The following is a 16,935-nucleotide window of genomic DNA, read 5'->3' on the forward strand; positions in this document are numbered from 1 at the left end:
AAGGCTTGGGGATGTAGCTCAGTGGTTAAGCACCCCTGTGTTCAATCTCTGGTACCAAAATAAATTAAAAAAAAAAGAACTTCATGTTTTGTTTGCCTGCTTTATTGAAAAGTGGATAAGGAACACACAAGTCTTCCTATAATGCCAGTTTTGTAACTGGGTCTTAGAAAATTATGGAATGACTCCATTGACAAAAACATGAAAAAAAAAAAAAGTATTAATTCTATAAAACCTCTAATCCCTAGAACTCTTCCTGAGTGGGAAGAGGGGGGTTTATCAGAACATGTGAGGGAGAAAAGGTATAGGCAAGAAAAGTCATGGTAGAGGAATATGCAAAAGAACTATTATCCAATACTTTTATTAAAAGTCAGACATTGCATTTAGATGGGACTTGGCTATCCACCACAGAAAAAATGTTTCTGAAAATCCCAGGCCTGTTTGTCCTTGGCCCAAGCACAATGGATGAGTCATGGACATACCTAAGCTAGTACCCTAGACTCTTGACACACTGGGAAAATATTTAGTGCCTACACAACCAGGAGTTGAAGTATTTGATCTGTCCTTTAAATGCCCCCCATTTTGTCACACAGAAACACAAAGTTGAAATCTTAAATTTTCCACTTTCGTTCAAAACTGTCTCTGCCTCCTGGATGTGGTGGTGCATACTTACAATCCCAGCTGCTTGGGAGGCAGAGGCAAAAGGACTGCAAGTACAAGACCAGCCTGGTCAATTTAGCAAGACTGTCTCAAAATTAAAAAGTAAGTAGCTGTAGCTCAATAGTAGAGCACTCCCGGGTTCAATCTCCAGTACTATGTGTGAGGGAGGTTATGACACAACTGTCTATGTCCCTTGGAAGTAAGACACACAACAGGAACTACCAAAACTCACTTCTTCACATTCTCAAAGCTTTGGAGGAATCCGTCACACCCTCACTTCTTAAAAATTTAGATTTCAAAGATTTGGATAATGATGAAATTGCAAACTTGCCCACTGCCCCAGAAGTGCCCTCTTGGGAAAGGGCTTTCCCTCAAGCTCCCTCCTTAATGCCACAGAGGGTCCTTGCGGTAACATTCCTGCAGGACATGACAACATAGAGCTTGTCTGCCACTGACTTCCCTTCCATGTCTAGCAGCTCTCCAGGTCAGGGTTTTCAATAAGCACACACAAAAAAACAAGATCATACTCTTTTCTCCCCTTACCCATTAAAAATAGACCTAAGTGGGGCTGGGGAGATAGCTCAGTCGGTAGAGTGCTTGCCCTGTAAGCACAAGGCTCTGGGTTCGATTCCCAGCACTCGAAAAAAAAAAAAAAAAAAAAAAAAGAATAGACCTAAGTGGTATCCAGATTTGGAACATCTACCAATGAAAAAGTTAAAAGAAAGGGAGGCACCCACCTACATAATCTTTTCATTCAAAGAGGCACTATTCCACAGTTGCTATAGAGTTTATAATTAATAGACAAGCTTAACCAACAGAAATTTTTTGGAATCTTGTAAATTACACTAGAGTCTGACTTATTCCAAAGTTAGATATGTCTGAATTCCATGGTTGAATCAGAAAACCTTCTTGGCACCCCTCTAGCTCAGGTTCCTTGCCATCACACAGCCCTGACTATAGTGAATGGCTACATGATGACAAGGTACTGGCCTGACCTAGTATGCAGCAGACAAAGCAGCTGCTCCACAGGACTTTCTCACATCCAGAAGCCCAACTGCTTACCAGTAACTCTATGGAGCCACAGCAGGGGGCTCCATTAGAAAAATGTCAGATTGCACTCAGATGTATTCTCCATGGTGCCTCCAATAGAACTTTGCTGTGGTTGTACTGCAACATTTCTGTTCCCTTTCCCTCTTGCTACCCCAGAAGAATCCTCTCACCCTAGGTTCTAATATAAAGGTGTACAGTGAAGAATGTCTGAACTTGTGGCTCTGCAGTGAGGCTGCCTGCCAGAAGGCAGAGCTATGGAAAACAAACAAAAGACAGAGGAGTTTGAGAAGAGAGGAAGACAGCCTTCACAGGCTGCAGGAAACTTTGTGAAGTCTTCTTAATCATGTGAATCCACTTCATTAATAACTATAATATTCAAATAGGAAGTCTCTTCCTTTTATAGGAATAGGAACTCACACTCAGAAACAGAAACTTGCCCAGGACTTATGCTATTACTTCCTGGTGGACAAAAAACTAGATTTCAGTTTTCAAACTCCCAACCCAGGCATCTTTCCCTGTATCTCCAGAGATAGCACTGGGCTTTCTGCCAGATGGTGAAAACGTCACAGTGGCATGATTTGGGAGGCATGAGGTTTAAAAAAAAAAAAAAAAAAAAAAAAGCACCAGACACTGCATTAGATGCTGACACAGATTAGCTCCCTCTATGAAAGAAGATATATTATAACCCTCATTTTAGGTCAGAGAGGGTAATGCCTCCATTACTACGTTACCTGACTCAAGTTTGCTCTAAGTTTATTATCTCCAGGAGTTCTAGAGTGATCTCCTAGTTCTCAAAATACTCCCTTCAAAGCCTGGTCAGGGTGAGCACAAGTCCTTCAAGAGTCATTGGAGTGAAGTGGGCCTAAAGTGTCTCCAAGTGCTGTATAAATGCAGACATCACCCCAGGAAAGAAAAGGCTCTTGAGCTGTGACCTGCCATTAACCCCTCTACAGGTATTCATTGTCAGACATTGGCTCTCACCTGAGAAACCGAGCACATTTAGGAAAGTGAGTTTTAATAGGCAGAGGGGAAAAAAAGACCTTGGTTTTTAATCTTTTCCAGTAAGACTATTTGTAAAAGTAAAAAATCTCCCTGCCACATTCATGGTAGTTGTATACTCTATTTATGTTGTCCTAACTGGTAAACACATGATAAACAGGAAGGTACTGACTCGGAAATTAGTGGCACTTTCAACTGGGTTTTATTTCAGTAAACAGCAGGATCATTTGAAAACCTGTAGTATTAGATGTATTGTACATACAAGAGTATTGGTTTAGGGCTGGGGTAGCAACTCAGTGGTACGGCGCCTGCCTAGCATGTGTGAGGCACTAGGTTAGATCCTCAGCACCACAAAAAAATAAATAAATAAATGTTATAAAAAATTAAAAAAAAAAAAAAAAAAGAGTATACGTCTGTAGATGATTCAACAAACCTCTTTCTTGAAATCCCAAGTTCAGGGCCCACAGGCTAAGAAAGTCCTGGCTAGGACACTAGATATTACTTTTAGGTAAACAGGCCTGGTGTTCTATCTTAGGGAGGAAAACTGGGAGCAGAAAATGAAGAAGTGGAAGACCATGAGCACACCTCACATACTTCATAATTTTTCTTAAGATTAGCCCTGCAACCATTTTTCCAATGAGCAATATAAAAAATAAAGATTATATTGACATTTGGATAGAGAAACCATGGAGCCCAGTCATTTATTATGAGAGCTAATGAAAGAAATAGGAGACAGTGTCACAGAAGAAAACTAGCTCACCCAAGTTTACTTGTCTAAATAAACACATATTAGTAACACTGTGCCGTAAAAACAGCAATGATGTTCCTTAATGAAGTTGTAGTGTCTAGATTTGATCTATGTTGCATGAAAAGGACAGCAGGTAACATGCCTTGCTAATGTGGCAAAAAATGTGGTCAAATTTAAGACCCTATCCTATTACTTCTCACCAAGGAGACTCATCACTACTAAAAGTACCTCACAAGTCCATGCTTTACATACACTGAAAGTCAAACTTAGATTCTTTAAAAATAAAAAGGAAAAAAATACAAACCAACAGACTTAAATATGCACAGCACCTGTCCCAAAGACATGGAAAGCACTAAAATTTAAGGAAATTAGTTAGCCCCGCTACCTTTCCAGCTTCTTCTCTCCAATCACCCTCTAATACCAGTCTCACCACACTATTAAACACATTCTGACCCTGTACTGCACTTTTATATTCACACCACTGGGCATACTCAGTGCAATAAATTGGGTGTTCCTGCACATTCTTTCCTTCCTCTCTCTCTCTCTCTCTCACTCACTCACACACACACACACACACACAGTCCTACTCATCCTTCCCACTCAACCCCTGAAGGCAGACTGAATCTCCCTGCAACCCCAGTATACTCGTCAACTTACTGCACTCAGACTTCCATGACAGCACTTGCCAGGGGGATCACTAGAGCCTCATCACTGTATCTCACTCATCTTTCTACTCACAAGACCCAGCATAGTACTTAGCACCAGATGCTTTATAAAATTCAGAAGAAAAACTTTCGATATTGATTAAAGATTACCTGTCCACAAAACCATCAAATGTCTTAGCTTTTAATTACTGGTGGAGGGGGGTGATGGGAAATCAACCAACTAGTCACTTCCCCTTCCTTGGTAATTGATAATACATGTGTTATATAACAAGATGAAAAAGGAAAAAGTCTGTTTTTCCATCAGAAGGCCTGAATTAGACACAACAGTTCTAAATATTAGGGAATCCGGCATTGCTCAAAAGAGCAAGAGTTTCCCTGAAAAAGAAACGCGTGGTCTCAAAATCTGCAGCCAACCTTCTGCTGATCCCCTTTCCATTCCCAATAATCAAGGCAGACAAGGTGCACTCACCTGGCTTGTTTCCTTCCCTCTCATGGCCCAGCTGCCCCTTAGTGTTCAAGCCACACGTGTACACCTCCCCATCCTCCAGCAGGAACACTGAGTGGTTTCCTCCACAGGCCACTTCCTTGACACTTCTGTCTGATATGAATCCACACACCTGTGGCTCAGCCACAATTCCTTGCAGGTTGGTGCCGATACCTGGTTGGCCCAGAGACCAGTATCCCCAGCATAACATTGTTCTTATCCTTCAGAGAGTCATGTAGCCTAGAAGTTTTGTTAAAAAAAAAAGAGAGAGAAAGAAAGAAATTAAAATTAAAATAGGTCAGATAAAATTAATTTAGGTAATAAATGCAACCAATTTTTTAAAAAATCCTCCCCCCATAATAGTCTCCAGATATCCTGCATCTCAAAATAAAACATTAAACAAGATTTGCTTGTTTAAATGAATGCATGAACACAGAATGTGGTTTTCAGGCTGCTGTTGAGGATACCAGAAACTGGCAGAAACACTCTGCAAAACATTAAGGTAGCAACAGTTTTTAAATCACTAGCATGGCATCACTTTAGACCATTTTCCAATGCACCTTTCATTGATTTTTCTGCTTAATATTTTAAAAATATATTTGAACCAATTAACTTCTTTACATAACCCTATTCTTACCTTGGTTTAACTGTACCACTTGAAAGGAAAATGAAAAATAGGAAAAAAATTTTACCTCCTTTTTCCCTCTTACCCATCACCTACATCTGAGTCAAGATTCACTTCCTGCCCAAGAGATTCCGGATCCGTTCTGGTGACTATCAACCTGCATCCTTCTGACATGACACTACAACACTGCCTTAACTAGCAGCTCTTTCTATACCTTCATAACTGAACTTCCCACCAGATTTCAATCTCCTTCATTTAAACCACAGTATAATACAGATTTCTTCTCTTAAGCAGGTAGTCAATTTTGACTGATCGTTACTCATACACTAGTTTAAAGTTTCATGACCTTTTAATATGCATGCTTCTCATTCATACAAAAAATAAAATAAAATTTCATATCTCTCCCCCATGGTGGGGAGAGCCACACACCCACTGGGATGGCCAACTAAGAAGTGCTGATGAGGAGGTGGAGAGATGGGAGCCCGACTACATTGCTGATAGGAATGTGTGGCAGCTGCTTTCAAAAACAGACCTCAAAAGGCTAAAAACATGGAGTTACCATATGATCCAACAATTTCACTTCTAAGTGTATGCCAAAGATAACTCCAAAAATATATCCACAAAAAAACTTGTATACAAATATTATGAAAGCATTATTCATAATATCAAAAGGTGAAAATAAGTCAAATGTCCATTAAGTGATGAAAGAATGAACAAAATGTAGTGTATCCATTCAATAGAAAATTTGGCCAGAACACAGGTAAACCACAAAAACATTATGCCAAGTGAAAGAAACCACAAAAGACTACATATTGTGTGATTACATTTACTGAAATATCCAGAAAAGTCAAATCTATACAGACAGAAAGCAGTTTAGTGGCTGCCTAGGGCTGGTGAGAGAAAGGGGAATGAAAAAGTGACTGTTCCTGTTTCTTTTGAAAGGTGATGGAATGTTCTACATCCAGATTGTAAGGCTGGCTTATACATCTTGGTGAATACATTTTTAAAAGACTGAATTTTATATTTGAAATTGGCAAATTTTATAATATGTGAATTATCTAATTAAAGATTTAATATTTTTAAAATCTCCTTTATCTTGCTATACATGCCCTGCCTTTGTGAGTCCATACCAGTCAATGTATTATTGAATTTAATTACTGGAATTGTCATTACAAAAATAATAGGAACAAAATGCTTGATAAATGTATTCTCGTAGAACAGAACAGGACAAAGGATCCCAAGAGTTTACTATGAATAAGTGGAAGAATATCAATCTTCTATTGCCTTTTTCTGCTTACAAACACTTAAGAGGGAAAACTCTGTGTAATGCTTTGATTAGCCTTTCTTTTTAAATACTAAAACTTCAAAAGTTCTTTCTATTGCTAACGTTGGAAATCTCAAGTAGGTGATCCTTCTGTTCCAGAAAACACCTAATGGGCCCCTCTTGTTCTAAGGAAAGGGAAAAATCATAAGTATGTCATAATACAATTGAAGCTCCTGTTTCAGATACCAAATTAAGAGGGAGTGATTGAAATCTGTAGTACGGCTACAAATTTGGAACGTGATCAGTAAACTATAGATTCTTTAAGAACAGATGAATTTTGAGAACAGTAATGTCTAACATAGTTTGAAATTGTTTTTTGTCCTATAGTTACTTTTCAGAATCCCAAATTTTCTGTTGTAAAGAAACACTCCTGAAATAATTGTACTTTACCAGCATAGGCAAAATCAAAAGAACCTTGAGGAAAAGCCCCTGGAGTCCCCTCAAAAACACTGGAGACTACATGAAAAGCAAGAACTTTGGGTGAGTCATGATAGGATAACTTAAACAATCTTCTTCCCCTCAGGAATTCTTAGAAATGTGGGGGATACACTAAACCTCTAATCAGTATGGTCCTGGGCTCAAATCACTTCATTTGGATTAAAATAAAGAGTGCCAAGGACTGATCTTAGGAATTTCGATTATATTTCAGTTTCCAAATATAAATTTTAATTATGATATTGAATATCATTTTTTAACTATACTTGTTCAAGCTGCTATTCACTGCACATTGAGAATCACAGTTTCTAGTTCTACAGGTCAAAACACCAACACTGCAAGGCAAGACTGCAGACTTCCAGGGTGTCTTAGTTAATCCTTCACCAAGGAAAGAGGATGGATTCTAAAAGAAAAGGTGAAGTCTTTGAACTACAGGATGAGGGGGAACATGCCAAAGCTGCATTCATCATTCAATCTACAGGAGAGAATTTTCACTAATTTTTATAAATTTAAAACTACAAAGATGGAGGCCTAATTGGTTTTTCTTACACAAACTCAGCTTTTAAAATAGAAAACTGTCTTCTCCCAACATACAATCATTCCCAAATGTGTACTAATTAATTACAATGTAAATGAAGTTAATTCTTTCCACCCTTCTTAACAAATATAGTACTTTGTCCTTAACTTCGTGACATTAATTTGTATGAACAACCTAATTTCACAACTGCATTACAATAATCTGACTTACTCTTTGAACTCTTTGAGGTTCACAGGAAAGATATGAAAAGGACCAAAATAAAGTATAAAAGCTGAATCTCAATTTGCTCTCTTAACCAGAAAGTTCTGCTTCTTTCCAAGATTTTAACTCCTTGTCTAGACCCTAGACTAAAAAGTATTAAACATTTTTTTGGGGGGGAGGTGAATTGAAAAAGTTAAGGGAAATGGAAGAAAGTTAAAATATATAAAACTGGCAAGGTGGTAGTGTAAGGATAAGATCATGTAATCTACTCACAATTTAATTTTCCCCACTTGCTCAATTGCTGTTATCCACACTAATTTCTTTCTTCATTCTTAATGTTTCATGAGTTTGCCTTATCTCTCCTACCCATACTTATATAAGCAACATCACAGAATACTATACATCAATCACTGTGCTAATAAGCAATTTATGTCATTATATCACTTCATCTTCACAAAAACCCTACACTATTAGTACTATTTTTAGCATCATTTTCAGAAAAAGCAAGGCTCAGCGAGATGAAGAAGCATGCCCAAGGTCACAAGGCTGGAAGGAGCCTGTAAATCTGAGCCTGATTCAAATAAATGTCCACAGTTATCCACAGGGCTACACTGTTACCCAGTAGATTTATATGTCACCTACAACACCCCAATACAAATATTGGTAGAATGACTAAGTTGTAGTCACTACATAATCCAGGATGTCCTAAAACTTGAGAATAAATTTGCCCTCCACAAGCAAAATTAATCAGAATTTATAGATAATAGATGAGATTAGGCAGCTGTAAGATTAAACCGAGTATAAACAATGTGTCTAAAACTATGGTACCAAGAAGCCATGACTATTTGTACACAAAGACCTGCAAACAATATCCACAGTAGCATATTTATACTGAACAAAAATGGCAGCAACAAACAAGAGCAAAGATAAACAGATTGTAAAAGGTCATGACCAAAATGCATTTTCTTAGCTTTTGACTGAAAAGTAATAATTGTATATATTTAGCAGGTACGATCAATGTGATATTTGTGTATATATATAAATATGTTGTGGAATGACTAATCAAGCTACTTAACATATCCATCATCTCACATACTTACCCTTTTTGTGGTAAGAACATCAGAATTTTAGTTTCTCAGCAATTTTGAAATAAAGGTATCCCTCAGTATCTGTGAAGGACTGTTCCAGGACTGCACCCCCAGGATACCAAAATCCACAGATCCTCAAGTCTCTTCTAAAAAATTATGTGCAGAAGACATGTTCGGGTAACCCTAAGATGGTGGCTGGCTTTGAGCTAAAAGGTGGCGCATGGTTAGTGTTAACACGGCGTGATCTACTTTTGCCTGATTAGTTAACGTCTCCTCTGTGCTAGTGGTCAACAGATATTCCTCATTCTTTCTTGATTGGTACCGAGGGGCGTGCTTCAATTGTGCTAATCCTAAGCTGATTGGCTGCCTTAGGTATATAAGACACGCACCTATAGGAAGCACATCGTATAAGCAGCACCTCTGCTAGATCGCAGAAGGCACATGGCAGATCCCAGATCGCAGTACGCGGGATGCACCATAGACACACCTTTAGCACACACTTCTAGCACGCACCTTTAGGACACAGGATGTAGGATGCACCTTTAAGAAGAAGCAGCAGAACTCTAAGAAGAAGTAGCATCTCTGAAAGTGTAGCCTCTCCGATAAGCAAAGATTCTCCTTTAAGCAAAGCCTTTTCTTCCTCTCTCTCTCTTTTTCTACAACTTCCTCTATAAGCTAGGGAACAAGCAAACAAGCAAGAAAGCAGCGCACAAAAAGAAAGATAATAGAAGTAGCTCAGTTTCCAGTCCACCTCCGATAAATACCCGCGCAATTGTTGCTGCGGGCGGTAATAAATATTCACGGGATTGTTGCCGCAGGCAGCGACGATGTAATATCTGTATATAACCAAAGCAATCCTCCAATATACTTTAAACTATCTCTAGATTATTTATGCCTAATATAATTGAAATGCTACATAAATAACATGTTTAGGGAATTATTACAAGAAGAAAAAAGTCTGTACATATTCAATTCAGACATAATTTTTTAAGTCTTTTCACTGTTGGTTGGAATCTGTAAATGTGGAACCCACAGATATAAAGGGCTGACTGTACAATACTTATATTAAATATATTAGTCACCATGCTATACAATAGCTCTCAAAAACATATTCTTCCTGTCTAACTGAAACTTTGTACCCTATGACTAAACTGAAATGCATTTAAGGTAAAAGAAAGCTGCATCTTAATGTGGTACTTCTTTCTAAACAACAAAAGTTAGTTTTTCAAAAATTTCTCATGTATATTATGTACTAGTTTTTTCTGCTCATATCTCTCAAGTCTCTCTTTAGTATCAAACTCCACTCCCAGATTGAACAGGGATGGGCATGACCCTGACCAAGCCAATCAGAAAAGTCATTCCTATGCCCTAGCATACAACTCATGCCCAACCAACAAAAGATTGCCATTTTTAGGCCATACCCCATGTGACATGTCAAGTCAATAAAAGAATGTCACCTTTAAGTCACAGTGATCAGTGCAGGCATAGGTTCACACTTCCATCTGGACTAGAGTCTTCCCCATATTATGTTCTATGGAGCTCTGGTGAGAGACTACCTTTTGCCTCTGAAGGATAACTGAGGCTATTGGAAGTTACCTTCCTCGTCACATGGAGAATTATCTATAAGAGATTATCATGCTACAATTCACAGAGATTCAGATAAGAGACAGAAAGAGCTCCATCCAGTACGATTGAACTTTCACTCCCCCTCTTGTCTGGTACCTGCACCACCATCTTTATTTACTCTACATCTGACTGATTTTCTTTTTCTTTTTATTTGCTACCAGGGATTGAACTCAGGGGCACTCAACCACTGAGCCATATCCCCAACCCTATTTTGTATTTGCTTTAGAGTCTCACTGAGTTGCTTAGCGCCTCGTCATTGTTGAGGCTGGTTTTGAACTTGGGTTCCTCCTGTCTCAGCTGGGATTACAGGCGTGCGCAATCGTGCCCAGCTCTGGCTGATTTTCATTATTGATGGCTTCCATACTTGTGAATATGACTATTCAATAAAATGTATTTGTAACCCCAAAACCAATATTTGGAGTGCTTGTCATTTGTGCATGTCATTCCCAGACATGCACAGAGAAGCTAAAAATTTGAGTCACCCTACACACCCATTCCTGGCTAAGGTGAACAAGGCAGTCTTGTTCCAACTCTCAAAGTATAAAACAAGTGTTTTTGTAACTTATCTAGTGCTGCATTTTTTTAATTGTTTCTGTTTTTTTGTTGGCAATGTTTAAATCTAAAATAAAGTTCAAGTAAAGAGTTGTCTAACGTTCCTAGGTACAAGAAGCTGTGATATGTCTTACAAAGAAAATGTGTGTTAAATTTCCTTCATTTATGAATTATAATGTTGGCTGTGAACTCAATGTTAATGAATCACTAATGGGTACATCCAAAAAAGGAAGAGGAAATCTGCCCATATGTACATGAGGACATTCAGGAAAGTGCCAAAGTAACATCTACAGGGCATGAAGAAGCTATAGAAAAGTTAAAGAAAAAATAGGGAAGCGGCTATATCTGTGAGATATACCATGAGATCAGAACCAATAAAAAAAAAGCACAGCAGACAGCACTGATATGAGCTAAAGGCTAAAAATTATTGTCACTTATACAGGGTCAGGAAAATGTTAAACCTTTCTCAAGTAATTTTTTCTATAAATAAATACATAATTTTGTTAATGAATAAGGTGCCTAGACAGAGGCACACATGAAGCAAGGTTTTGTTTTAATTGTTGACAAAAATGTTGTGACCAGAGGCTTGCAGGAACCTACCTCTATATCTGTCAAGAAGCAATGGCTCTGTATCACTAAGGTGGTTGGTGTTCATAATAACCTTATGGAACATAACAACTGCAAATAATAAGAATCAACTATAAATATAGTCAAATAAACCACCTTTGTTTGCTTAAGTTTGTACAAAATTGAGTTTCCTTCACTTGTAATTAAAACACATTTGGTAGCTGCTGGTGTCCATAAATTTAAAGGTCTAAGCTCAACAATGGTCTATATCACTGGATAGCTTGATCCCCTGATCTCTCCTACTCACTTTCCCAGACCCACTATTCTCTCCCTTGCTCCTAGAGTCTTTTATTTCCTTTCAAAACACACAATTATGAAATATGTCACAGATTTCTTAGGACTATACTCCTCACAGTTGTTCCATACCACCTCAGTCCCAGCCCCTCCATTTTCTGTCTCTTATTTTCCCATCACAAAACAAAATAAAAGATGGCTTTTGAAGGATGACTTTCAAAAGATGACTGTCCCTTGATGGTCACACCTGGTACTTTCCTCATCCTTTCCTCACCTATTCTTAATATATAAATATATATATGTGTGTGTGTGTGTGTGTGTATGCACATATATATATATATATATATATATATATATATTTAGTTGTAGATGGACACAATGCCTTTATTTTACTTATTTATTTTTATGAGGTGCTAAGAATCAAACCCAGAGCCTCACATGTGCTAGGCAAGCACTCTGCCACTGAGCCTCATCTATTCTTGGTAAAAAATTCAGGATACTCTTAATGGCTAAAAAGGACTAAAGTTGAAGCCCCAAATTTATATGCTAGCTGGAAAACCTGAGGAAAGCCTGTTTCCTTTCTCTAAAATGAAGAAAAGAGTGACAGGGAATGGGGTAAAGAATAATGAGAAAATGCATGTTTTTAAAAAGTGTTTTGTGTGGTACTTGGTATGTAGTAGAAAGTGACCAATAAATGTCAGCTGCTGTAATCACTATTACTCTTGCTCCCCTAGTGCTCTGCTTTGAGATCTCAGCAGACAAGACAGTTCCCAAAAGAAGGTGAGGATATGACTCCTTTCTCCCTCACAATGATTAGCATTAACTGTGTTCCGCCAAATCTGTACCACAGCTTTTCCAACATCTGCCATAATTTTCATGAAGGGGATTTTGAGGTTGCTAGGAGAAAGTTTTCTCTGTGTATTTCTTTTAAATTCTGGAGAGGGCAAGGAAGTTGGGGCAGTTATATCTTTTTACCAGTTCTACGAAGGTGAATTTTACAAGACAAACTTCAACATCTAAACTTTTTCTTACAATCAGTATATGCAACACAACAACCTTGCTAGCTCTTATTCCTTTGTTTGAAAGGCACTAAAACCTAAATAACATTCAGGCAGGTCTTCTAATCTGTTTTAAAATAGAGATAAGCTTCCTTTCAAATAAGCTTAGAAGCAAATACCTCAGTGTAAGTGTGGAGGGGACTTTCCAACTGCAGGAAAATTAATGTCCAAGTCTTTAGTGCTTTACAGGTACTCCCCAAATCTAAGTTTTAAATAAATCTGGAATCAAAATGCAAATGCAGAATTAACTCCAGTAACAAAAAAAGATTCATTCTAATGACGTGCTTTGTCACAAATTTTACTCCCAGCAGCAGAAGTGACATAAAAGACATACAGAAGTTGTCAATAATGTGAATCCCTCTCTGCTGCTTCCTCCCTCTCCTTCATCTTAGCAGGACTTTGATCCTTTGATCCTTTCAACCAACACAAACACTCCTGCCTTTCCCATGATCATCCCTTTACAGGTAGTGCCTTCTTCACTACCTAGTATTGGGCTTGGCATTCTGGGTAAGCTGTGGGCTGCCTTCAAAAGACACTGGACCAGTCTGGTAAGAATGGTAAAATCTGACAACAGCAACTAAACAGCTAGAACTCTTATGCACAGCAGGTGAGAGTGCAAACTGGCATTACAACTTTTAAGAACAAGTAGGCATTATCTAGTGAAGACCAGAGATGTGAATACCACATAGCACAGTAATTTTACTGGTGGGCTTACAATCTATCCATCCAAATTATTAAGAAGCTATGGTGCTCCTGCACCTTGTTCGAGAGGTGGAGATACAAATACAAAGATGAGTAAAACCGGTAAGTTCTAGAATGATGAAAATACTATAGATAGATAGATAGAGTTATAAACATAAATAGATCTCTAATATATAGATACCTGCATTGTCCACTATGGTAGCCAGTAGCCAAATGGCTACTGAGCACTTGAAATAAGACAAATACAATTAAAGAACTAAAATTTTAATAATACTTAATTTTAATTATTTTTAATTCTAAAGTAAATGGCCACATATGGAAAGTGGTTATCTCATCATATAATGCAGTGAAAAACTCATGAGCATATGCACCAAGATATATGTGTAAGAATGTTGATTTCAACATATTAGAAATATAAAAGCTTTTAAAAGACCCAAATGACCATCAATTAAAAAAACAGATAAACTGCAGTACATACAGAGAATAGAATACTGCACGAGTGAAAAATAAATTACCTCCATTTATAAGCATCAGTATATTTGTCTTAAAAATAGTCAAATCACAGAATTCAAAGTATTATACAAAGTTTAAACATAAGTGTAACATACATATTATTTGGAGATAAATACATTAATGATGGCAAAACTATTAAAAAAACAAAAAAATTAAACACAAAATACAAGGTAATGATCATAGAAATAGAAGGATGGAGAAAACAATCTGGAAGGAGCACAAACAGAGGAGTTCTAAAAGTAGGGTTCATGTTGTTTTTGTCTTTTTTTTCCACATTCTTTTTTTGGTGGTGGGGGGAGGGGTGGGGGGGCCACCAGGGATTGAACTCAGGGGCACTCCACCACTGAGCCACACCCCAGACCCATTTTGTATTTTACTTAGAAACAGCATCCCATTGAATTGCTTAGCACCTTGCTTTTGCTGAGGCTAGCTTTGAACTCAAGATCCTCCTGCCTCAGTCTACTCAACTGGGATTACAGGCATGCACCACCATGTCTGACCTATATATTTCTTAGTACATATTTCACATACATTATTTTATAAATACTTCATAATAAAAAAATAAATAAAAGTAATGCTGAAGCAGTAACACTGCTTCTTGCATTTTCTCCATCAACACCTTCTCCCTACAGATGGGAAGTTTGTGGAGAGTAGGGTTTATTCACCTCTGTATCTCCTGTTCTCAGAGTACAGGAGCACAGTAGAAGCTTGACAGGTACCTACTGAAGTGAACACGAATCTGAGAAAATCAGAATTCCCACAATTTTTCTGTATGCAATAACAAAAAATAATAATGTATTTCCTCTACCTGAAATGTACTGACCCCTCACCACGTTTCAGCAGATTTGAAAATAGAATTCCTTTTACAACAGAAATTAACTTTAAATGGTATGGACCTATATCACCAGCATGGGCTGGGAGTGCAGCTCAGTAGCAAAGTGCTTGCCTTTCCAAGAAGGCCCTGGGTTTGATTCCCCAGCTCAAAACAAAAGAAAACAAAAGAAATCACCACCATGCTAGAATTGAGAATATGGAATTCTAGCTATCCATGGAAGCTCCAGGAAGGAAGAACTGAGCCTCTTTTGTTCATTTCTCTACCCTCAGAGGCTAGATTAGTGTCTAGCACATAGTAAGGGCTCAATAAATAATTTATACTGTGACTGCAAGCCTACTATGTATCTGGATCTGTGCTAAAAACTTTACATAGATTATTTAATCTGCCCGTTGTCAAATCAAAAGATATAGAAAGAACTCTAACACAGTTGGTGGTAGTACTAATTGGCCTAACCACTTTGGAACCCCCAGGATTAGCAAGATTAAGTCACTTGCTCAAGAACATGTAAATAAGTAGCCAAAATGGAAACTTACTAAGTCAAAGGCAGAATTGAAATCTCTTCTACTAGACTTCAAAGTCCATGCTCTTAAACATGGCACTGTACTCTTAAGTGTGGCACTACACTATTAAATAAAAGGTGGCCAAGACACACGCTATTTTGAAAATAAAACTTTAAAGAGGAAGTTGTACAGAGAGCTCATATTAACTAATCAGTGGGGATGTTTTTAGACAACTAGAATAAAACTTTAAAGAGGAAGTTGTACACAACAGAGAGCTCATATTAACTAAATCAGTGGGGATGTTTTTAGACAACTAGAACCTAGATGACCCAATCTCAACAGAGTTAACCAGACCTTCCTCTAGGTTCACTGACACAATAAAACCAGTTCACTTACACAGAAGCACGTGTCCTTGCCACTAACAGGTATTAATTTTAAAAGTAGTAAATGTTAAAGGGAGCAAAGTTATATCATCAAAAGGATCATCTTATTAAAGAGGCCTTAACAGTCCATTTGATCCAACCTCTAGGCAAGAGACTTACATTCCTAACCTCACTTTAATGGCAGCTGAGGCCTTCATGGGCCAAGTAACTGGTTCTCTAGAGGTAAGCAGTTGAAGCAGAGACCAGAAACCAGGTCTCCCAACTCCTGGGCTTACCTTGTTTTCACTGCCTCACAGCAGAAGGAACGCATTAAGATTTGTTAAGGTTATTCTCTAGGCAGCTATATCTGCCTGAGTCCTTGACATTGTCTTGTTTAATCCTTTTATCAGTTTTATCTGAGTTTGATACTATCTCCATTTGTAAGATGAGAAAAACTGAGGTTCAGAGAAAATAAGTAACTCACCAAAGATCACACACTTGGCATTAGAACTAGAAGCCGAACTGTTCCACCTTACCTTGGAAGCTGCAAGTTAAAGAAACGATAATTAACATTTGTACAGAACTCAGCAAAGACAGAAGTAAACTTCTGAAAATAAGATATCTTTAAAGATTCAAGTTTGAGTATTCCCCAAACACTGTATCTCAAGATGGGAATTTGGCCCGGGGAACTTCAAACCAACCTTGAAGATATTAATTTGCATCATGTAAATGTGAATTTGAGTCACATATACCACCTTATAAAATTCCTGCCATTTGACAGGGAGTAGTAAAAATAGCATTAATTAGCCTAACACATTTAGGTTAGGTTATGAAGGCTAATTTCTGGAAAATAATTCAATTTTCTCTGTTTTCTTTTTCTGTATAACACACACATTGTAACTATTTTGCCCAGTAGGGGAAAATGAAGACTCTCCCCCTTTCATTCCTCCTCATTAGCACGCCCTCTATCATGCAAAACAAGAGACTGAGAGGCACAAGTCTCTAAAAAGTCCTGCATGATTTTTAGATACAAGCATCATAATTTTATTTCTATCTTCTCACAGAAAATTCCATTAAGTTTGGAGATCACTTTGATTTCTGAAATTCAGGGC

At 37.8% G+C, this 16,935-nt stretch overlaps 1 protein-coding gene across 6 annotated transcripts in view; it reads right to left on the reverse strand.

Moving 5' to 3' along the window:
* Herc3 (HECT and RLD domain containing E3 ubiquitin protein ligase 3) overlaps positions 1 to 16,935 on the reverse strand; it is a 116,050-nt gene that overhangs the window by 97,331 nt on the left and 1,784 nt on the right. For 3 of the 6 annotated variants that reach the window (XR_007110427.1, XM_047565678.1, XM_047565683.1), the window contains exons 2-3: positions 16,308 to 16,367; positions 4,589 to 4,843 (exon numbers count right to left, since the gene is read on the reverse strand). Coding sequence is in view for 5 of the 6 variants with exons in the window: in XM_047565678.1 (XP_047421634.1) it covers positions 4,589 to 4,814 (226 nt within the window). In the remaining variant the exon portion in view is untranslated. Of the gene's footprint in view, positions 1 to 4,588; positions 4,844 to 13,030; positions 13,052 to 16,307; positions 16,368 to 16,935 lie in introns of those variants that run through there. The other 3 variants (XM_047565679.1, XM_047565682.1, XM_047565680.1) reach the window with 3 other exon arrangements.

This window comes from Sciurus carolinensis, chromosome 10, assembly GCF_902686445.1.
Source record: "Sciurus carolinensis chromosome 10, mSciCar1.2, whole genome shotgun sequence".
Taxonomy (NCBI): Eukaryota; Metazoa; Chordata; class Mammalia; order Rodentia; family Sciuridae; genus Sciurus; species Sciurus carolinensis.